We start from the raw sequence: 24,709 nt of genomic DNA on the forward strand, positions 1-24,709 counted from the left end.
TTCGATTGAGCTGTAACTAAAAGTGGTAGGTAGTTTTTCTTTTTGTAGCGCGACATGGACAGCTACTACTACTACTAATTCAGGAGCTACATCTTCCTGAATGGTTTGCTTCTTCCTATGAAAACACTTCCTACTTAAAACCACAACATTGCTTGTATTTATACTTCAACTATGAACTAGAGTGCAAGTATATATCAATGTACAATTACAGCGTCAACGGCAGCAACAAATACACTGCTATGACTAAACCAAGTACTACTAAAACTGTTTCAACGATAGAAGCTACTACAACAGATGCTAATGTATGTATTACCACTGCACTACAATGTAATGTAGTATAACTACTGCTGAAGCTAGTTCTATCGCACACAATGATTGTAGCTGTTTATAGAAACTTCTACTAGTGCGACTGCTTCAACGCCAACAACAAATAATACTTTTAAAACTAAGGCAAGGACTCTGTACTGCTGCAACCCATTCCACGACTGGAATTACTACTACAGCTCTAATTTATTACCACTCTACTGCAGTGTGGAGTAGCATAATTTGGAAGAGTATTATCTAATGTAGTGTAAACTACAGCTAGTTCTACATCACACAGTAGTCCTCCTCTGAAAACTACTACTGACAACATTAAGTAATTCTACCACCTCTAGTGCAACTACTTCTAAGGTAGTGACTACAATGCCAATTTCTTCTCAGTACTTCACTACTACCACAACTAGTACTTTCTAGAACTGCCTCAGAACTACAGCAACTGCTACCAATGAATGTCACAGACTCTGTTTGTTACTCAAATGTTTTCAGAATATTTGTATTCTCTATCCAGCATTTGATGCACTCTGAAGTGAAGCTACTCTCCGGAGTGATAGTGCTGCTAAAACTAGTGTCAGGTGTTTTCACTCAAGCGTGAGGGCGTCTGAGGAAAACAGGCTGACAGGCAGCAGGTCGCTTGTTTGTGCGGCCGTGTTATCATCCCCCGCTTCCTGTCAAAACAGGAAAACAAAATGGAGGCTAGGAAAGTGCTGCCTTGATGTGCTCGCGGCCCGGCTCTGACGCTGACCCTCCCGGGTCTAGAAAAACAGGGCGTAACCTGCAGCAGGACACTCGGACGCGGTATTTTTATCGCTGGGACGGGATGCTTTTGCCAGCTGTGGACACATGACAGGGGTCATTATGATCTCCAGTCCGGCGTGAGGAGCGAGGGAGACGTCCTCTCTGGCCGCCGGCCCGAGCCTGATCGTCATCTCTGTTTGCAGAGGGAAATCCTTTCTGGGTTTTTGTTCGGTGTGAATCATGATCTCAACAGACACGTTCCATAATCACTGTTTTCCTCTGTAGATGTTTTCAAACTGACTCTGACTCTGACGTGTAGTTTAGTTTGGAGTTTGTTCCTGTCCGCTGTGTGATGTCTCTCGGAAAGATCAGACAAGAACGGCCGATCTGAAATCTGGACTGTAGCCCAAGGATGCACATGATGTCCTCAAACGTCTGTCTAACAAGGATTAAAGAACGCCCGCTTGTCTGCTTGAATAAACTTCAGTCGTCCATCACTGACGGAGGCGGAGCAGGTGAAAGCTTCTGCTCATATTTGGATAAATGAGGAGGGTCGGACGGGAGCTGCGCGAACAGCTGACGGGACAGAGAGCTAATCATTGACAGCAGAGAAATGATAATGCTCTCTGAGGAACCCAGTGTTTGCTCCTGTGGAATTCCAAGAATTCATCTTAAGAAGTGATGCACTGAGTCCTTATTTACCTGTGTGGATTCGCTCAGCGTAAACCTTGAACCTTTGAAGTTTTAACCCGTCAAGCCCCCAAAATCTCAAGAAACAAAGAATGAATCAGTAGTAAAAAAAATTCTCCACCTGAATGACACAAAAAACAAACCAAGAAAAATAAACATCCCATCTTCTCCATCACCAGCTTCCACCCTTCGACCCTCCGTAGTCCAGCTTATGATGCAGTGTGCACTCCCCGGGTGGCTGTCATCGCTGAGGGAGGGGTGGACTTCATTTGTCTTCTGGATGGACCTTCAGGTGCTCTGGCAGGAGGCCACGCTGGCGCTGACCTCTATCAGTCGCACAATTAGTTCCCCTTTGACCCCGGCAGCCACTCAATCAGACCCTGAGCACGTAGCGGGCATGCTCCTGCATCCCGGGACCTACTTGACTGCCATGCGGGTGTGTTTGCTCCCAAATATCAGAGTGATGAATTGCCAAAGCCTTTTTTTTTTTAATGATCTGACTGCAGCACTTAGAATGAGAAATAAATCCTAAACATGACACATTTTATTACTCTTTTTTGTGTACTACATAATAAAAAAAGTAATACATTTTAACCAAAATTTTGAGTGTAAAATGGCAAAATTGAAACAATAACTTATATATGTATATTTATATATATATATTCTTTAGGTAATTTTAGGTAACATTTATTTGTTTTTTAAAATGAATATTGTATTTAAACGTCAATATTTCACAGATGTCCTATTATGTGAAGCCAGTGAACATCTTCCTAAACTGGTCCATATGTTCGGAACACACCCTGAAACACGACCTCTTCCCTCTGACAAAGACTTTCTGCGACTCTCAGGTTGTAAAAATTCCGATTTGATTGCAGGTTTCTGTTGGTTCTCTCCTCCCCATCAGATAAATTTCCTCTTCCTCGGCTGCAGGCTGCAGAGCGACGATTGCTCTGTAAGTGCCATAAACTCTTTCCCAAGCTCTAAAGTGCAGGGAAGCAACATCACTCAGGCTGCGAGCGGCTGAGCGCCGACACTCTCGGACGGATATCATCTCCGGCTACAAGCAGGACTGTAAATCTGCCGAATCATTCTTGGCTTAGCGCTTGTGTTTGAAGCGCCTCTGCTCTTTTGAGGTTCTGAAATTCATTTTGATCCAGTTTCTATTTTGTTTTTCAGTTTGGTTTGAAGAGAAAACTCTCTGACTTGTCAGTGATTGACTCACTGTTCCGTGGCAAAGTTTCAGTTCACTTCTCTTGTAAGCCTTCAAATGCAGCGTCCGGGTTGGGTCATCTATAACGCTTAATAACATGAGTGAACAAGAGGTTTCTTTGGCCGCAGAATTCACATAATTCTGAGCTTGTTAATCAAAGAATGCGCATGACAAAATAGAAAATGCCAGAACTTATTTGACGCCCCACGAGCCCCTCCCTGGCGCAGCCACTGCACCACAGCTATTTACAACTTTCAATAAACAAACAGTGCGGGTCTGGTGGTTCTGCGATTCGGATCTTGGCCCCAGGGGTCAGGGACCTGGATTCTGGGTTTAGGCGTGGGTCTGGGTTCCATTCATGGAATCTGGGTCAGGGACGGGTCCAGTCAGTCTGGGGTTGGAGTCTGGAGTTGTGAGGTTCAGCTGTATGGGTCGCAGTCCTGGTATAAGCAACTAAACTTCTACTGCAGTTTTGGGGTCCTTTATCTGGGGTGTTGGGATTTAAGAATGAATTTAAGGATCATGGCCATGGTCTGGGTGTTGTGACCTCCTAACCTCTGGGCCCAAACCCAGAACGGCTTGAGGTTTGGGGGCTGTATGGAATGCTCCTTGGGTCTTGGTACATGATTCTGCCGTCCAGAGCTCTGGAGGTGGATGTGAAAGACGAGGAGGTTCCGGATGATTGTGGACTTGTTAAAAAGCGGGGTTCTAGCTGAAGAACTAGAAACGCTTCCACAATTATTCTCCCACTTCAAAGTGGATCCAGCAATTACACCAGATTCCGAGTCGTCTGCAGCGCTCTATCCCACATTCCTGCCACATCTGGCGCAGAAAGAAGCTGGCGGTTTTTGTCAAGCGTGACCCCCATTCCATCTCCCAAACATCTCCACTGACTTGAGGGATTATCTTTCGGGCGGAGCAGCGGAGAAGGTGACTGTGCGAAGGAAGTGTGTGAAGTGACTCTGTCCTGTCAGCGGACACAATACCGCGGCGGCGGCGACGCGCTTTGTGCGCCCACAATGAATCGTGAATCCGCCGAAGGTGCGGCGACGGCGAGGCGGAGGCGGGGCGGGGCGTCGTTTTATCATGAAAGATGTCATTACCGCGCCGACACAACACAATTACCACCAATAATGGAACGTGGACGAGCTTTCAGCCGCCGTTAATGAAAATCTGTTGTGTGTTTATGACGAGTCGACACTGGCGGCTGCTGAGAGGACTAATAGAGCGCGGAGATAAGCGCTGCTACAATCTGCTTTTTGTTTTTTTCTCCTGCTGCTAATTGAGACGTCTAGACACATTCAATTGAATCTGGACCAGATAAGGAAGTCGCCGGAACCATCTCGGCGCAGGACGGTTAATCCACTTAGGTTCTCCGGCAGCTGCTCATCTAAATGATTCTCTAGCCACCTTCTCTGGCCGCGCTGTGTTTCTGGGACAATTGAATCCTGGGAAATGGGGACCAACCGGAACAAGTGAGCGGGGAATAGTTTCATTTTGCAATCCAATTCAATCGTATTTTCTTATCCGGATTCTTAACTGTGCCATTTTGTATTCCATTTTAAACTGTTTGGTCGGTCTAGTTTAGGATTACCGTCTCGCCACGGGCTCCTGGCTTCCCTTTCACGGTGCTGTCTGACTGCTGGAAGTCACAGCATTCCAAAGTCAGCCTGAAAACCTCCAGCACACCTTGAGTCCATCTCACACCTAATGGTTGAAAGCCTCTTGGTGACTGGCTCTGGTTTTGGTTGGCACCAATCCTGGCCCTGGTTTGGTTGGCGCTGATGCCGGCAGAGTGAGGGAGGCAGGATTAGATGTGAAAAACACAGGAGCACATACATGCACAAAAACTCAGTGGAACAAGTTAATACAGAAGAAAAACCAATTTAAGAAAGAAAAAAGCGTAGAGAAAAACCAAAAATAATCATTAGAAGTCACGTATGGGAATACCTGGAAAAAGGTTTACATAAAAAATTTAAATCAATACCTGTAAAAAGTTGAGTTAAGAACCTTGAACTGGTAAAAGTCTTAATGTTAAAATACTTAAAAAAAACATAAATAGAAATTTGACAAATAGAAACAGACAGTTTACCAATTTGCAAATGAATAACTAACTATTCAAAATAAGCTTTAAAAAATTCTGAATCGTAAAAAGGCCCCAATAAATAAAGATATAAAATAAAATATGTGAAAAATAAACAAACACCAACAGAAATCAGTGCAAAAACATAGACAACACGAAAGGAAGATGTGTGTGAATGAGAGGGACCCAACTGATCAGGTGAAGTTACAGGATGTAGAGATAAAGAAGGTGGAGGATTTTGAGTACTGAGGCTCAACTGTCCAGGGCCATGGAGATGGTTTGAACCTGTACAGAGGAGAGAGAGCCAGTACATTGGTAGGAAGATGTTGAGGTTGGAACTGCCAGGCAGAAGGTGGAGAGGAAGGACAAAGAGGAGATTGATGGAGGTGGTGAAGGAGGACATGAGGTTTGCAGGTTTGAGAGAAGAGGAAGCAGAGGACAGGGTGAGATGGAGGGAGAAGCCGAAAGGTTCTAGTTCTAGCTTTGCCTTATATAACACCTGAAACAATTCAATACAGCATAACATTTACTTAAAATGTAACCATCATTAAAATAAATCTAGAGCTGTTGCTTTGAAGTTGTTTATCAAGTTGATCGCAGACAGCGTGGAGGAGACTTGGACCAGACGGAGGGATCGTGTGTCGTCTGTAGGAACATGTCGATAAAGGTGCTGCTCCTCCCAGCACCTTTATCAACACCCGTCTGCTGGTGCCCGGATGTGTGTGGTGTTTTACAAACGTCCAAGAACAGGGAGTGCTGCGTCTTCCCGTCCAAACAAAGAAGGCATCAAGTCTCTGGATCAACCCTGGCAGGTTGTGACAGCTGAGACAGAAGAGCAGCAGGTGGAAGTCGTCACGTGGACGCGCTGAATGAGGCTTGAGACAAAAGTGATGGGCATGTCTGAAGGAGCGTCTGTGTGTAGAGGTGAAGTAGTGTAGTGAGAGGCCCCGCGAGGGTTGGTGGAAGATTAGGAACAATCTTTTCAGTCATTTTCTTGTAGTGTCGGCGCTCACCGAGTAACAAGGTCGTTCAATAGAAGCTTGGGTTTTGCTATCCAGGACATGTTGGCAACCAATATGACTTTTGTTGACTCAAGATTTGGGGGGCAGCTAGTACAGTCTCCAGATGAAGTGAAACCTGCCCTGACTTTCAATACATTTCCTGGCACAAGATGCGCCTTCAAATCGAGGCGACCTCTGCCACCGAGGTGTAACCAGTTTCGACTACCACACCTTTGATTATATAACCAGAGACATGTGCAATGAACCTGTGTAAACAACATTTGAAGTTGGGCTCATCGCCGTCACTGGTCTCTTTCCCAAATATTCTCCAGACCAAGGGATGCCCAGTTTGGTGTTCCACAAACCTGGGATTAGGCAGTACGGAATCTGGTTTTGCGCATCTGGAAACGGAGATTATGTGAGGGAGCTTCCACAGGTAGCTCTACCTGTAGCTGAATCAGTCTGCTCAAAGAGCCAGAGAGGCACCAAGAGCTGGAGTCACACCGGATAGTTTGAAGCTCTATGGTTGAGTGTTGGCTTGAAGCAACAAGAGTCTTTTCCAAAATGTTGCTCTCTTCGGGGTGCGGTTGTTCAAGGGTCTACTGTGCCTCCAGGAGGGTCCAAATCCTAAAACATGATGGAGCCATTGGAGGGTTGTTATGTGTTTTGTGTGTCCTGGATGAGCTTAGCTGTTCGACTGTCCATTTAAAAGATGTAACACAACAATTGTGTGTCCATCAGTCAGACCAGTTGGTTACGCAGTGGATCCAGTGATGTGTTGAATGGCAGGGAAGTGTGCGCCTTTGTGTTTCTGTGTGTTGCTTCTTGTGTGACACACATCCATCACTGACGCCGCTCGCCCAGTTTATTACCTTTTCCTGCTCGCTCACGTGCGTTAACACAACAGGACTCACCCCTCCTTCATCGTGACCGCGGAGGTCCATTCTGGATCTAAACCCGCGCCAGAACATCTTCTGGGAAGCAGATGGAAGAGATTCCAGCGCTCCAAAGTTTCCTCGTTAAACAAAAGTAATGCCCAAATGCACCGCTAGATAAGCTCAGGATTAAGCCACTTCCTCTTCCTCTGATATTTACACTCGTCTGCCCAAAGCCGCGGCGGATTGCTGAGCCCCCGTCCTCCACCGAGACGCGATGGAGACTCGTCATGTTTGTCTCCCCCAAACCTTGTTCACTCTAATTAGGACGACCGCCTCTTTGGCTCTGACTCTCTCTGGAGGTGCTTTCCTGCGCTGCCAGACTGTAGAAACAAACTGGAGCCAGGGAAGAATGAAAAATTCAACAGGCAGCAGCAGGAAGCAGATGTGACTATAAACTGCAGGTAGAAGGAGGGAGGGAGATGGAGAGGTGAAGCCAGGGCAGGAACGTTAAATAGCACATTCCTGCGATGCTCGAAGTTCATGCTGGCACGCCGAGCGCCAGGGTTCTCGGTGAGGTCATGATGTTGTTCTAAAATTGTGCCGCAGCATGTCAAGATCGTGATCATGGGGCTCCGGACGAGATGATCTGCAGAGGGTCAGGAGTACGAATCCTGTTCAAGAGGATGACATGTTGGAATTTTCTCTTTGTGACACCATCTGTAGTGACATTGCTTGCTATAATATACAGTATACTATGAATTCGTAGCTCAGGGTTCATCATGCCATCGACCCTTTATTGTCTTTAGTAAGTTGGAAAATGGCGTTAAAAGGCTGTTTTATGCGGAGTAGCATTTAGGTTCAGGAAAAAATATAGTTCATTGAGGAAAGGGAAATTTATTAGCTCATATATTCACAGGAAAGTCTTACATGATTAAAAAAAAAAAAGAAAAAGAAATATGCGAAACATTTTTATAATTTGATAATGAAGTGAGTTGTCGGTTGATGTGATAGAAGCAAGTTGTCAGAGCTGTGTCTCCTTCATTCTGACGTGTTGTTACCAGCCAGGTAATGACAGTGCGCCGGTGTTGCTGCAGACACTGTTGCTTTGTGTGCCTTATTATGGGCTGTTTAATCCTGTCAAGTCAGCAGAAAGCAGCCGCGAACATCTGTTTGATGTGATTCGGGGAGACGTTGGCTCGTGTGTTCCCACAGAGCTAAATAGAGTGGTGCGACATCCGGAGGCGTCTTCCTCGTGTCGGTAGCAGACTTAACGGAGTGAGAAAGCTTCAGCTAATATCTGAACACACTCACAATGGGCGGCTGCAGCGCCTTCCAGGACCCGTTCTGGTCATTTGACTTTGAATGGGGAAACAGCAAATGGGGCCGTTGTTCCGTTTTAGATGAAATACAGAGGCATTTATTTGGCTTTTTCAAGAACAATTGATGAAAAATTGGCCGTGGAAAATGGGAACGCTAAGATGAAAAAAGTCACATAAAACAAGACCTCGAAAAAAAAACAAAGTTGCACGTGGAAAAACACAAGACAAAACAACCTGATGCCAAAACTGTTAAAAAAAAAAGAAGAAAATGGATAAAAATCTAAGTAGATGATTGAAAAAAAATGACCCGACGACAAACACATTAAATCGAACGATACAAATGATCATGTAAACCTGAAGGTGTGCTTGTAAATATGTATTTTCGAGGCATTTGTTCTTGTGAAGTTCGTTCAGAGATGCTGTCTCGGTCAGAGGTGGTGAAGTCATTTAGAGTGAAGGTCAAATGACCAGCAGATTCAGCTCCCGGTCAGATGTGGTGGCTCAGAAGGCGAGGGAGGGATTACGGCCGCTGCCTCCTTTTATCCTGGGAATGTAATCTGGCTTAATACTTTCTGCTTCGTGCGGCAGCTGTGCTGGTTTTTCCTCCGCTCGGCTGAGAGTGGTCTACCTGTGGGAACCTCTCGCCTCACCCCAGGAGCTGAAGCAGGCTCCTGCGGGTTTATGAGACTCCTGGAGAGAGTTTAGGGTCAACATTGTCTCTGGCTGAGTAAACAAGGGAAAGGACAGCAGTTGTGTGGTCTGGAGTTTCAGTTGGAGGAAGTCGTCGAGGGGGAATTACCTCGATAGAAGGCAGACGTAAATAAATGCTGCGTCTCGGAGCCCAATTTGGGGTTTTATGCTTTTGAAATGCCGCTGAATTGGTGACTTGGGAAGTCAACAGAGATGTGCCAACTCCTGTGGAAGAGGTGACAATCTAAGAACATTATGTGCTATAGAGACGTCGTGTGTACGACTAGACGAGTCCTGCTCGATGCCTGATATGGATCATGGAGTGAACCGCGATGCCGCTGATCTGTAGCTGTGTACAGGAGTCAACTGCCTTCACCCAGGTCCAGTTTCAGGTCATCACAACGGGACCAGAAGGGAGCCTATGAGTGGGTCGTTCATTTGGTTTTAGTATTTTCACAACACATCACTTAAACTGAGTGAGACCTAAATTTAAACCAACCGTAGCTAAGAAGTTATTGAAAGCGGAGTGATTTGGGGACACGTGTCTATTTTTCTCTGAATAAGTTCCGGTAAAATGTTTCCTGTGTAATAGTAAGATAAGGACAAGGCTTTAGCTCTATTTTCTTGTGCACACATCACAGTCTTACAATGTGGAATATTCCAAACCAATTTACGCTCTGGAACATGGCGCTACTTTGGATTAATGACGACTCACAGGCAAGGAAATGTCAAAACTTCTGGCCTGAATGTTGCTGATAGAATTCCGCTTCAATCCGCTCACGCTGAGCCTTTATACTCCACCGGAATAGAAAATATGGTTTCCAGGGTGCTTTACTTTCGATGGAGCGTGCCTAAAAGTCTTTCCATGAGCATAGGGAGCCTCATGCATTTCAAATAACTATGACCCGCCTGGATTGGAGTCGGCGCGGTGTAGCTCTCCACATCAGAATGCACGCTGCACGTCGGGAGATTAGACTGTGAATGTGGCAAGTTGTGGAGGAGGTATACGAGCGAGATGGAGCAAGTGATTCAAGAAGCAAACTGTTTTATTTGAGCCAGAACTCATCTCTCTCCCTGTCGCCTCGTCCATAAGTGGTTACGGCTGAGCTTGTTTCTATCGGCCTCTGGGCTCGGACTGTCTGCGATGACGCTTTCCATCAACCCAAAGAGGCAGTCAGTTAGCGGGGGAACTGCCGTCCTGTCGCGGAGTGGGACTGGGTCGGGTCTCAGAAGGGCTGTGAAGAGCTCGCCCGCCTCCATCATCGGTGTCCTCACGCATGCACACACCTCCTTTCCATAATAAGGCCACAGTATCTGACTGCACTCGTCCCAAGAGTTTAATAAAGATCAGTGCTGACAGGCAGTAAACCAACAAAGCCGTGCACAGGCCTCCAGGCGAGGGCAACAGCCTCGGCCTACATCCTCCCACCTCCTCTGTCTGCCCTCTCATCCTCACTTCCAATCTGAAAACTGAAACCCTTTCCCACTTGTAGGCCACAATGGCTGAGGTGGCTTGAAGCAGCCCCGCCGCTCGGGAATGCTTTGAACGCCAGGGTTGTGTAGCCACCACACGTTACATACTTCTCTGCTGTGGTGATACTCTTCACACCCACTTGCACCTGTCAGTAATAGATCATATGTATCGTTAAAAGAACAATGTGGCTTCAGGCCTGCAGGCTCTCTGTGCGCAGAACAGCCTTGAGTCAAGGCCCAAATCTGGAGCAGCATGCCAAGAGCACAACTGTGCTTGACTAAAGACACACCATTTAGTGTGTATCTCAGCTCCCACACTTATCGGAACCTCCTTCCTTGACGTTTATTCATTTAGTTTGCTTGTAATTCACCCAAAAATGTTCCAAATGAAGGAGAAAAATCCAGTCGGCTTGAGGCAACTTGAGCTGGTTCCTCTGGGTGAATTGATGACTTGTGAGTGGTTGTCTGTCTGTATGTGGTGTGCTGTCCAGGGTGTCCCCTGAATGCCTGGGATAAGCTCCTTGAACGCCACCTGAGATGACACCATCAACAACTCAGATTTATGAGCCATCACAAATGCAGAAAAGCACTTGGCATCTCATGTCGCTCTGTTCGACATCTCCGTTTCACAGTGTTTGAGAAGCCCCACAAATTTTCCTCTCAAGGTGCAAGCTATAATCAAAATCATCTTCTCTCTTTCGCTCTCCGACTTTCTGCTTCTTCCCCGTCCAACGGGTGATTGAATCATCGACCCTTCATGTCCTCATCTCTGTCGGCCTCTCTCCCCCGGTCGTGTGGTGGTACAGATGGTCTGGCCTTCAATTTCATCATATCACTCTTCTCCAACACTGTCATCATCCTCATCATCTGTGCCATCATCCTCACACGCCTTGTGGCCGTGACCCTTTTTTCACTCCGGCAGCCGCGACGCTTACAGACGGTTTTACAGGAGTGGCCCGCGCTCTAACCTCCGGAAAGCTGGCTGAATAGCAGATGGGTTGGCTTTGTGTGTCTTTTTATTAGCTCCCCTAAATCAACACCTAACAATGCACTGAGGGAGAGCGGGAGGGGAATTGATTTCTTCTATCAGCCGGTGCCCTGAGGTGGGTAGAGGGGGTGGATGGAGGGTAAAGGGTGAGGGTTGATGGAAGGGTGAAGTTAACTGGTCATGACTTCCCTTCAATTTCCTGTTCAGGAACCGTGCAGGACGCGGTTCCACTGGTTTGCTAATGCTTCACCCTAAAGTCCTAAAATGTACGACCCCCCCACCAGACATTAAATTGTCCTTCATTACATTTAATTGTGCTTTTCTCTGGTGAGTTTTCCTCGGCAGATTATTTAGTAACTTAGGAGAGGGTGGGTTCCTATCAGATGCATCGTTGATGGGTGTTTGCCTGTCAGGATTTTCAATGTTGTGACATGTAAACACATTATTTAGTTTCACATCAACTGTCCTGCGCCTGTGAAGAAAGGCAGTACTCACACCTAGAACATAGCTTAAGCTGGGCTATAGACTCTTTCAGGCTCTTGTCCTGGGCTGTTCCCCTTTCCGAAATAACAATAAAAGAATCTATCCTGCCTCTAATCTGATGCTACCCTCCCCATGCCAGGTATGCACACCAGGTGGGTAGAAGTGGGCTCATCTGGTCGCGAAAATACATGACCAGGGTTCACCTTGCAGGTGGCATCTCTTGTCAAGCACTTTTTGGTTTCGCCTGCCATACTGTAAAGATTAAGAAGTGCCATCCTGGGGTACGCAGTGTCCTTACTCTCTCTTGCTCTTTCCTTCACTTACCCAAACTGCCACATGGAATATAAAGACATTCCATAGGAAGAAACTGTCATGGCGTGGCCATGGTTTGTCGGCCAGCAATCTTTTAGAAATGGTACCTGCTTGAAGGGTATATGCATAAAGACGATAAAGAATGGCCTCTGTGCCAGGAAACTGACAGTCGGAATGAATGACTGTACTGATTCTAATACCAGAGGAAAGGCCTTGTCTATTGTGGTGGTTTGGCTCAGTTATGCCCGACTGTTTTTGTCCTCAAATAACCTTGAATACGCTGAAGTAAAGTTTTGGAAAAAGCGTTCAGAGGGAGATTTAAATTGTTATTATCTGATCGCAGATGCTTAAAAGTAGACTTCCGTGGGAGGTGGCTTGCGACGACACATCAATATTCACCCTCAGCATCAGTAAATGTGCGTGTGTGGGAATGATGCCCGGGCAGATATCGTTTGACAATCTCCGCCGTATCACATATCCATCATAAGCCGCTCCCATTTAAATCCATCCCCAGTCCAGCGTCCGCGTTCACTTGATATTACGCCGCTCTTAATCTGCCATTAGCTGCCCGTCTGCACTTCAAAGTCCTCCCAGCCCCAGATTTATGGGTCTTTTTCGACATCCTGCTTCGTAGCTGGTGTTTTCTCTGCGCCGCCGCCCGCCCAAGTGTGAAGTCAGAAGCCAGCGTTGTTAATAATTAACCAGGAATACCGAACTAATCACGCCAGCAGGACCACAGGCAGATACTAGCTTGTTTAATAATGTAGACATTCTGCGTATTCTATATTGGAGCCAAAGCTACAGTATCGATTGATGGCATTTTTCCCTCCAAAACTGTGTGGGAATCTGATAATGTGAAGGCGCACGAGTCCTTGTTCAGTCAGTGTGCTAGAATTGCCCCAACGTAGAAAGAGTTTGATATCAACTGGACCATCGCATGCTTTTCCTTCAGGGTCAGACGCTGACAGGCCTGAAGCCCATCTGAGTCAAAGCCATTTACGGCACTCGGGGCTCTGACCCGTCAACCAAGGGACCGTTGATGGCTTTGACCTCCATCTTGGTGCTGTTGTCATGGCACCTACCTTGCTCGGCGACCCCTTGACAATAGGCGGCAGTTTGTGATGTAAGGCGTTATACGGTCAAGTTAAGTGGTTTAGTGAACCCTAAATAGACTGGCCCTCTGCGCAACAAAAGAAGAGACTTCAAGAAATCGGCTTTTCTTTCAACTGGTTTACCATTTGTTGAGGCTTTCATCTTGAGGTCACCTTTATTAAATGTCAGCCGTTTGAGCTGTCAGTTGAGTCTGTCTCCCAGGCTTCACCTGGCTTTCTGGGATGTCACCTATGGTGCGATGGTTTTCTCCTGTCTTCTGCGAAGTACCAGAACTGTGCAACCATTCTGTTTACGCTTGTCCCTCTGTGGTCTCTACGTCTCAGGGGCTCGGCTGTATTAAGTGGTTCTGCATTATGTCTGTGGATGATTGTTTCCCCGCTGCTTCGCTCCTCGTGATCACCTCTGAGGATCCAGGCAGAAAAAAGGCCTCGTAAACATTTATCTCTGGTCGATGTGCTCCGGTCTGGTGCCTCTTTATGCCACTTAAGATACACCATCTTGTCTGATTGTGTTTGCTGCAGACAAAGTTCTCTCAGCTCACTGATGAACTGCCTTCCTCTATCTAAAGCTGCAGCACTCATCTTTTGTGTGACTTCAGGCTGGTGTTATCTTTTGCCAGCGGTGTCAAACGCCCGAGGGAGGCGTCTTTAGAGGCTGCGTAGAAGGACAGAGCACTACTGGACACCATCGCTGATGCTTTTATCAGCTGGAAACTCCAACCATCTTGTTCTTTGAAAGTGAAAACAAACTGTGTTGGAGCGGAGTCCTGTTGTCTGACCTGTAGAAAATCCAAGGTGGGCTTCTACTTTGGTCCCATTATGCCAGTGGTTTGGCCCAGAGGGTATTAAAAATATTAAAAACTTTCTTAGGTTTGAAGTTGGCAAATACCAGTCGACAAACCATTAACTGAAAATCTCTTGTTGTTTTGACCCTCCAGGACCCGGTATATGCAACTTCTCCGTTTGACCAAACTGCCGGGAGCAACGATGGGGCCTCCAGTTGCTGTCCGTTCTGCTTCACTCCGCTCCACCAGCTGAAACAGGAAGCTCTGCGCCACTCACCCGGACTCGTCCCCAGCTTTCTGCCGCTGTCCGCCAAAGCATCGCCTTTCCTCGCCAAGCAGTCCCCGAAGAGCCAAACTGTTACGGATGTTGTGCCGCTCGGGGGGCACAGCAGAATCCCACATTGGTCCCAAAATTCTAGCACCAAGGTGCAGGTGACTGTGGCTGGAGCGCAACTGAGCGGGTCCCTGAATCCGGTCACCATCCAGGCACAGCAGTACCTGGAGGGCACATGGAGCGTCTCTCGGGTCAACACCTGCCTCCCTCAACCCAAACTGGTGCGTTGAACTCTTCTAATTTCATATTATCTCCAAATCACGAATGTTTAGACTTAAAACCAAACAGTTCCTGGGGAAACTTGTGGGCCAGGTGTGGTTGCAGGCACATATATGTACAGTCGTCCGCTTGAAAAATTTCCCGAGCCAAACTTCCCTTTGAATAATCTGATCTGGGATAAATAGATCTTGCGGCTAACTGTGAATCTGCTGTGGAAACCGCGGGGTCGCGTTACGTCCTGCCTTTCTTAGTCTGAGGAGGTCAAGACGACATTTGTACGGGTGAAGAACAACTTTATCGAACGGAGCCGCAGCCCTGCGGAGAGCCCTGCATGAGGGCTGACCTCTCATTCCTCAGCAGTCGAGGAGCCCTGGCCTTGGCGAGGTCAGAGGTCAGCCCAACACTAATCTGCTGACCTCCGCCTCAAGGCCGGTTCAAATTACCGCCCGCAGTGTCGCCATAACTCTGCTGTGACGGTGAAGAAGTGCTGTTCCCGATGATCAGATTTGGCCAATGTCATGCTGAGGCATGACTGTCATTTATAGTAGCAGCCTCAAAGGGGACCTTCACATGGTCACATCCTCTGTTTGTTACGGCTATCACACAAACATCCAGCGCATCATCTCCTCGTTCCTGCTGATTCATCAAAAACATCGCGCACATGACAGTAGAGTAAAAGCATCGCAACACTAGAAGTCGATGGGAAGCTTGAAACACACGTCCTTTAAAAGAAAGACTCAAAAATGTGACTGTGTGACATAAAAAACACAAATAGAAGCATGATCCAATAAAGATGCTGTTGCGAATAAAAGGACAATTTTATTAAAATTAAATGATCATCATTAGTTTGAAATAGTTTGTAAAACCGCTGACAGTATTTTGGCTTGTGATCTATAAAACTTTGCTGTAAAGAAACCTGTAGTTCTGCACTCCTCCTGGACCTCTGCTGATGCTGCAGCATAATGGAGGCAGGTGTCGCCACCTCCTCAGGCGGCTTTCTCCACTGAAGTGTAAAGGTGAACCATACCCGAGCGTGGGAGCGTGTTCAGGCCGCATTCATCAGCGCCTCCATATGATGGCGTCTGTAAACAGCAGCAGACCTCTGGACCTGAGCCTCAGACTTCAAACACAGAGGCTTTCAGTTTAATGGATGAAAAGTTTGTCTCGTGCCCGGCGGTTGGCGCTCCATATATAGACACTTTGCGAAGCCCCGGCGACGCTGAGAGGCTCCTGGTCTTCCAACACCGAGCAGAAAACAACACTTAGAATCAGGAGCGTCTCGTTATGGGCTTTTAGATCGCAATTAAATAAATGCCTTCCTACAATCGCCTTTTGTTTCAGAGCGTTGTCGCAGTCTGGACAACTCAAACCTGAGCTTGCAGGATCTGTGGTAGGAATCTGATGCCAGGAGACTTCAGACACCTTAGCAAATTACCATGACCCAAAAACTGAGACGGTGACACTCGAGCCCTCGAGAATTTTTTCCTCTTTCTTTTCATCATTCACGCTTTTTCTTTTTTATTTTTCAGTTATCCTTTTCTTATTTTTTTCTGTTTCTTGTATGTTTGATTTCATGTTTCTTTCCACAGATTTCCCCTCTTTTTTTTCCCTGTTAAAACATTTTTTTGTCTTTTTTTCTCTCATGGGATTAATCTCTTTCTTACTCTTTCTTACTTTCATTTGTTTTTCTTTTTAAATTATGCATTTTCTTTTTTATGATTTTTAGTTTGTTTATGTTCTGTTTCCTATTGTCCTATTTCTGTTTTTCATTATGGTTTTTTTTTCTAAATTCCATTCTAGATGTCACTAGTGTGCACTGGAGACTAGTTTTGCAGAAAGCAGTTGCTTTTTTCCTGGATTCATGACAGTGTGACTCCAGTTGACCACATTTCTATTGGCAACATCTTAGTGTCGCGAATTTGGAACCACGCTTGTGATGTCTGTGGTTAGCTCCATCATTGAAAATGCAAGTGTCAGCATGTCATTCCTCTCTGTGTGTTGTGGTCTTCAAGTCAGTGGTGTTCCATATGTTGCTTATCACCTTGAGCTCTGGAATGTGTTGGCCTTGTACGTCTGGCATCATTTCCAACTGCTCTCTTGGCTGCTAGAGCTGCAGCTGCATGGACGTTTGCCACACGGTCTGAAAGACTCCAAATTTGGTGAAGTGGATCTGAACCGGCTGCAGAATCAAAGATCTATTCCGTCAACCATCGTTTGATCGCACGACTGACGCAGCTGCTGTTGAGAGGGTCGAATCTTAGCTTTATGTTGCTTACAAAGTCATGGAGCGCTTGTCTGTTGCCATAGCAACCTCTTCAAACCAGAGATCTTTCCATCTCAGCAGTCGTCTCCTCCCACCAGTGTTTTGTGAGTCAATGCTGGTTCGAATGAAGTCGACAGAACTGTAATATTTTTTCTTTTTCCGCCAAAAAAAAGCGACTTGAAAAACAATAGAATAAATATATATATTTATACAGTAGAAATAAATGAACGCCCTAGAGGACATAAATAGAAGAGAAAAGACAAACAAAAAATGTCACAGAAATTGGAATGCTGACAAACAAAAAAGAAAAACCATGAGATTATTAATAACTGCCCCAAAAATTTAATAAAGACAATAATAACAATTTAAAATTTGGTTTTCCTTCAGAGAAAATACTTTTTAATTGCAGAAGGAAAAAAGATGGATAAAATAAAAACTAGATAAGCTAATATCTAAAATTGTGATAATAACATTATTATTATTTTAAGACTACAATTGTAGCTAAATAAATGAATAAATAAACAAACCAAAAAACAGAAAATGAAAGACGATCCCACAAAAACAAACGGGCCATATACAGTGAAAGAAAGTAAGTCACACCATAGCAAAACAAGTCTCCTGATGAGGCCCTTCCCGGATCATGGTAGATGACATCATCTATTAATAAGTCCAGACATCCGCCAGACGCTGCAGATTAGCGCCACCTTGTTCACGTTTGCTGTAATTGAGGTGAAAGGTCAGGAGTGAGGAGCTCCAAGAGGCCTCTCTTTAAACTCTCCCGGCTCCCACTCAGGGGGCTCGGGGTGGTCCGGGGCTGAAGGGTGGGAGGTCGGCCATTACTGACTCTGTGAGCCGGCGCTGATGCAGCCTCATTACCTGGCGAGGGGATAGAGCCGCACAAATTGGGGCCGTCCCCAATCCTGGCTGTCCCTGATCCTTGCTCCGCTGGGAATCTATTTTAAATGCGGGGAAGTAGGCAGTGGTGTGTGTGTGTCCCTCGTCCCCAGCTGTCCCTGCTGCTCTTGAAAGCTCCTCATTTTCCAACCGCCGGCTGATGGCGAGCCTCAGACCGGAGCGGGTGAAGTGGCCGCCTGTGCCAGCGTGGCCAGTCCCCAGCCATCTGTGTTTGTCCCGTACCGTCGGATAAGAACGTCAGCTTTGACTTAAGTTTCAAGAGTCTGTTCCCCGAAAGCCTGGATCCTTATCTCTGATGACAGGTTCAGGAACTGCTGGCTCACAGTCAGACGTTCCCCCGGGCAGACCTGCCGAGGTTCAAAAAGAACACGTCCTTATTTGGTCAGAAACTCCTCAACCGACCACTTAAGCGGGAGAGTGAACCTTTAAAACCGCTCTGGAACATCAGGAAGGCATCAGGCCAAACCTATTCATCATACTTTAATAAAATGATGGTGCCTTCAGATGCGTTCAGAATGGTCGGAAATGTACCGCTTCAATACGTCCAGCCAGTTGATCCTGCATTCATATATATATATATTTTTAATATTTTGTTTATGCATTTTTATATCTATATTCAACAAACATACAAAGAGCACCAGATCCAAACCAAAACAACAAAAAAATAAATAAATGAACCAAAATTTAACAAAGAATAAATATATAAGAAGCGACACCACATATTTTCAGTTTTAACATTATTATTTTAAATTTTTTTATGGAAGTAGTATTTCTTCAAAAATGTATATTTCTGTCATCCCTGTGTATTTTTAAAAATTTGCGAAACATTTTTTTAAAACAGTATTGTATATGAAGTATATTAATTTATTTAAAAACATATTATTCAAAACAAATAAAAAAATGCTGTTCTGTTTTTATTTTAATTTTTATTTTTATCCTCTCCTGTCTTCTTGTCAAGATTATTGTGATTATAAATTTTGATAAAAGAGTGGCAACAGATTTGGTTCCAAGTTCCTGACTTGAAAACTGACTGAGCAGAGAAGTGTGTCGTTCTCCTGCTCTCCAGCATGGCGACTGTCCTCCTCATAATAACTTGATGAACCATGCGGATGAGTTGTGGTTCATATTTTCAGCTAAAAATAACGCTCCTGATTTAATACAGCGTGAAAACGATTTGCGCGTGCAAGCTAACAGCGTCGCGGCACATGTGAACGTCAGGACTGAAGTACGTCCTCACTTCCTGATGTATGGCCTTCACATGTGGGGCTGCCACATTAATAGTTCAGCTGTCCACTCGTGCTGACAAATGCCAGAGCGGGACGGTCGCACACTTCTAAAATAAAGATATTTCAGTCGCTCCAATCAATCTGGGGCAAAAATGCAGTGATGGTAAACGTGCGCGTCCGAGTTGGTGAGGCTGTGGTCGCTGCTGCGTTCAAGGACATCTCTGTTTACACAATGTTCTCATGTCACGGTTATAAATGTTTGGAGAAGAAACTCGGTGCTTTATTTATTTCCACACCGAACAGCCGCAGAACCAGTTCTTGTCAGCCGCTATTGATCATGGTCGCACCGGGTGAACTAGCGGCTCCGCCGGAGATTAACCTTTTGTCGCAGGGGCTCACTGAGTCTCACAGAGCCACAGCTCCTTTTTGTTTAGCACATATGCAGCTTTGTTTTGCTACAATCTCTATTTATAGGTGCGTGTCAGGAGTTTATCGAAACGGTGTTGCGTTTCATGCACGTTTGCCGAAAACAAAGCCACGATCCGTGACTATAGAAGCTGCCCAGACCAATACAAGGATGTGGATCTAGTTTTTATAGAAACAAGGTTGAGAATATGAGGTTAAGGGAAGTCAATTGTGGAGAGGATGAAGTTGAGTTAAAGAGAATTGTGATTACTGTTTACACAATTGTGCTTGCATAGTTAGCAGGCTGCAAATGCAATTGAGAATACAAAGGTGTGAATTCAAAAGCTGTGAATACTGTTGAATAGAGTTGTGACTTGCGGTTGTAAATAAAAACAACTTCAAAAATTGCGACATTTAATGGTCAAAGTAGATCTTGTTAGCTTAACGTTTTGCCGACTAGATTGTGAAGTACAGTTTGTAGCAAATACAAAATGATGTCCAGCCGTTTGCCCGCGTAGTTTGTAGTCAATGAAAGAGAAAAAAATTCTGTTTTTTTTCTGGAAAATCCAGGAACGTTTTGTGTGGAAGCATGTGGCTAACACACCATGCTAATTTTAGAGGTCCACCTGCTGTTTGCCAGGTCAGCGTCCTTTGTCTTAGGCGTTTCGAGATGCGCTCATCTGTGATGCTCAGGGAACAGATCTAACAAACAGACCTCACGTCCTGAAAAAGTCGATGACTCAGCACCGTCCTCTCACCTCCGCTGATCCAAACAGAAGCTAACAATGCGGCGCCACTGAAGCTCAAAACCCGTAGACTCGAGCGAGTTAATCACAAATTAAACCGCTTAATTACCACCGACTCCATCATGAACAACCTCCTGGGCTTTCCAGAACCGGCAGGTTCTGTTGGGAGCCCTCAGCTGCGGATCCTGCTGATGCCCGCTAACCGCTCAGGCCGCAGCAGCTGCTCGTCCATCTGTGGCGGCACAAAGGGCGAGGTGTGGGGGGGAGAAGGTGGGCATCAACCTGTGTCGCCAGAGCTCTTACCTCCTCCCGTGTGTCAGCAGGCCTCAGGGAAGATGGCGGACGCCGAGAGAGACGTCGGCACCGTGACCGCCGCCGTCATCCAGGCAGCCCCCACCATCGCCGCCCCTCCCTCCTCGGCAGCGACCTCCTTCTTCATCAGGTGAGCGCCGCTGTCCTTATCTGTCCTCACTTGTTTTGATATTTGGGCAAAGTTTGAGTGACAGCAGGGTTTCAGCCTTCACACCTCGCTGCAGGTGAAGCAGCCGTGGATGTCAGGCGCCGCTGCCCCTGAATGAAGTACAGCGTTACATAATTTGAGCTCAGGGAGCGAGGCACGAAAGGCTTTGGCGGAACATGAGTGTCAGAGGTTTTCAGAGTTCTCACGAACATCCCCTGTTTACTGCTTATGCCACTCAACTTGGTGTTTATATTTGAATATAGCACATTTATGCACTCAAAAGTTCTCCAAAATGATTATTACAAGTAGAAAACCCAATAAAGTCAAATGTATTATAAGAGCTAAGCCAGTCTTCAGTGGGGCTTGTTTATTTCCTGACCCGGTTTGTTGCTGTCGGCCCTCAGAGTTTCTCAGGCTGCTGAGCAGCAGTCTTCAGGGCTGTCAGTGATTGATTCAGCGCGGGCTCTCTCTGGTCCGCTCCACCATGGTTGTCTGCTCAGAACCTCCGGAGGTAAAAGAACCCGGTGGAAGTGTGTCAGGAAACCTTTCAGGGGGATCAATGAGGGGTTCAACCAGAAACTGGACCAGAGCTCACAGTCCTGGTTTCCGGTCGTGAGCCGCCCTGACACTGATGTATGAGCTGTTTTTCTTTGGACCTCAGTGAGAGAACAGGGGAACCTGGCTCAGCAGGAGGACTTGTTTTTCCCCCTGCAGCAGGTCCGACTGAGCAGAGGTTGAGCAGCCGTGACTCCAAAGTTAATTTGAACTGTGGAATGCCATGTTGTTGCTGCCATGATGATCCGGAACATTCTTCACATTCACAGTTGTGGTGCTGTAGTCCACCCACTTCCTGTTGGTGAGGGCAGACGCCTCACAGAAGAGCTTTTGATGTCTAGAAGTGATCTGATTCTCTGTGGATCTGGGGTTCACAAAGGGTCCTGGTCCACCTATGGGACCTGCACGCTGATGTTCCACACAGCAAATAACTGACTCAATCTGGACTACCATCAGATCTGAGCCTTCCTGTTGTGCATGTAGGTCGCCTCTAAATAGTTGAGACGACATGTTCTGTGGTGAAAAAGAAAAGGGTTAAAAATGACACCCACAAAACAAGGTCAAACTACGCTTCAGCTCAACGCTCAAAATTAGAAAACAGCCAAATATGTAAAGGTCAACCGTGGAAGGGAAGTTTATTGACGAAAAAAAAAAAAAAATCCTTGGAAAGGTCCGTGAAAAGTCAACCATTGAAAATGTATGAACCATGGATAAGGTCAAACATAGAAAAGTGAAAAATAGAAAGTCATAATTGACCACACAAACAAAACTGTCTAACAAATAAAAACTGTCAAGCAAAAAAGACAAAATTCATGTTTAGGGAAGTAAACAACAGCCATGGAAAGGAAAATAAAAACAACAAGCAATGCAAAATCATTGGGGAAGTAGTTTAATGGCTGCCGGAAATGTGAACATTTAAGATATTAGTATCGCACATATTGATGTGCCACAACAAGAATTCAAACAAACAAATCCGCAAGATCTTGAGCAAAACATGAAGAACTAGCCTCGATCTCTTCTCTGGCTGGACAAGTCTAACACTGAGCCTGAAGGTCATCTGCACTCAGGAGGGTGTCTGTTTTTCAGTTGGTGCTCAGGGACATATCTCACTCCCCACGTCGCTCCTGCATCAAAATGAGAAGCTTGTTCAACACTTTCTGAGTGAATGAATCCGCCTGAAGTGCAGGATTCTTCCCTCCCGAGGTTCCAGTTTAAACAGAGTCCTTGATTTCAGTGGTGGACCGCAGCGAGGTGGTCTTCTACAAAAGTGCTAAGCCTTCAAGTGCAAACTCTGTTTAGCATTTCCATCCCGTTCCGTAAAGATACAATTAGAGAAGAGCTCCGGATGTGGGCGCCGACTAGCTAAACAGGAGCCGGCGGACCCCGGCGGACCCTCCCGGTCTCCGCTGACGCTTCTCTGACATCCACCGACTCTGTTGCATGCAGAGATGAAATTTTAATTAGATCGCAATTAGCCAAAGTCCAGCAGTCTGTGGCGCCGCGGCGGAGGAGAATCCGCGGAAAGGAACAAAAGAAAGTGGATGTTCAGCGAAGGGGAAAATAAGTGGAGCGCTGGGCTGGTTAAAAAGACATTACTGCGGGTTCATCTGAGATGTTTGGTGAGTTAAAAAGACATTTGGTGCGAGTGCGACGGCTGCGCCGCTCTTCTGCTTGGTTTCTAATTCCCTTTTAATATCTGGGACTGATCTGTTTGTGACTCGGGCGATCGGGAACCCTGGAGGCTTCCTCTGGCACGGCTGGAGATTTGGGATCAATAATGGCCGATTGCCAATTAGATGTTCCGTACAGTTGCGGAGACAGGCGGGGTCGAAGGTCAAACCAACTGGCCGGCGTGCATAGATCTCTCACATTAGCGCTGTGGCGCGAGGGGCTGGAGCCACCGGATTGCTTTGTGACACAGCACATTATCGGTGTATTGAAAGTCGTGAGACAGGAGGGAAGGGTGGGGAGAGGAGGGGGGGGTCGTGCCGCTTGACTGGCTTTGCTCCTCCAGTCACACCTGCTGATCAGTCACTCACTCAACCCTCATGTCGCACACTTTCAGCTCCATATTCATTGAGGGAACCCAAGATTTTCCTTGTCAGATTTGAACCAGGACAGTTTCTGGATCACTCCGGAACCTCAAATGTAATAGAACTGATCCATTACTTTTGATCTCATTTGTGATCAATAACCATATTTAATCTACTTACACATGAATAAACCAAAACCTTTTGTTTGGTCATCGAAAAGTCCAACCACCACCAGAACCAGGTGCAAGTCATATTCATCAAATTTACTGAAGAAAAACCGGAAAAGCTGAATAAAATTCAGAATAAAGTAAATATAATAAAACCATGTCAAAATATCATAAAATATATTTTTGTATGTTATTTAAACTCCAAAGAAGATATAAGTGAAATGTAAATAAAAGTATTGCCATTTCAAAGCTGCCTCAACAGCTGCTTACATGAACAGTTTTTACTGTTTTGGGCATCACTTTCTTTGTCATTTTTTCTTATCAAGAACTCCTCCATCGTTGTTAAATATCACAGGTTTGCAGATGTCAAGTCAATGCAGTGACACACTACTGCCACCATAAGTGGCTAATGTATTAAAACTGAGCGTCTCGTGGCCAAACGGTGTAAAACAAATAAACTTTTAGCGTCCCTCTAGGAGGCGCTTGTGGCCCAACCATGGTCCCCGGCCCGAGAGTTAAGAATCACTGCCTTAAAGTACTAAACTTCACGAAAAGGAGGCTGCTGTAGGACACCTGTCTCAAGACGTACAAGCCGATGGGTTCAGTCAAACACAGTGTCTTTATTTTCAACTTGGCGACCTTTCCGAACTGGAAACATGACGGAGGTGAGCGGCTGGGCCGCCAAGGTGAGACAGCTGTTTGTCGGAATGCAGCCCGGAGGAGAGTGAGAGGAAGCGCTCTTTAACGGCCGCCCCGCAGCTGCTGGCCAGGTGAGCGCCGCGCGCTAATCACTATGATTGTGCTCCAGGAATCTTTTGGTAATTGGGCCAGCAGGCGCATATGGACCCCAGTGCACGTGCGGCTTTTGTCCGCTTGGCTCCCGCTGCCCTTTATCCTCCAGGTAACGCCGAGTCACCATGGGAACCGATCATTAGCGAGTAGGAGTTACATGTGGCAGATTTGTCTTTTCAAGGTATTGTTAGTTCGGATTCCTGGCGACACCTCTGGATTGTAGTTCCTGCCAGGGAACAATGAGGAACGTAAGTGAGGGTTGTTCAGGAACCCGGTGAACACTGGCTCTACTCTTGTCTACTCTTAGATGGCGCGAAAATACAATCAGGGATATGAAGCTATGTTTAGCGAAATTAGATGTCACAAAGTCACTGCTTCATTTGCTGTCTCTACAGCATGATACTAAAATCCAAATACGTATTCGAACCCTACCACACCAATGTAGCATTACAGCTAGCAGCTAACATGGAGTGAGTGGATGCTACGAAGACAATACCTTCTGATGTTTTTCCTT

General features: G+C 46.1%; 1 protein-coding gene across 3 annotated transcripts in view; it reads left to right on the forward strand.

Moving 5' to 3' along the window:
* Positions 1-24,709, forward strand: part of kif26ab (kinesin family member 26Ab) — a 68,160-nt gene that overhangs the window by 12,869 nt on the left and 30,582 nt on the right. For 2 of the 3 annotated variants that reach the window (XM_053844708.1, XM_053844710.1), the window contains exons 3-4: positions 14,234-14,635; positions 20,509-20,630. In XM_053844708.1, coding sequence (XP_053700683.1) covers positions 14,234-14,635; positions 20,509-20,630 — 524 coding nt within the window. The remainder of the gene's footprint in view (positions 1-14,233; positions 14,636-20,508; positions 20,631-24,709) is intronic. The other variant, XM_053844709.1, reaches the window with a different exon arrangement.

The sequence above is a fragment of the Synchiropus splendidus genome, chromosome 16 (assembly GCF_027744825.2).
Source record: "Synchiropus splendidus isolate RoL2022-P1 chromosome 16, RoL_Sspl_1.0, whole genome shotgun sequence".
Taxonomy (NCBI): Eukaryota; Metazoa; Chordata; class Actinopteri; order Syngnathiformes; family Callionymidae; genus Synchiropus; species Synchiropus splendidus.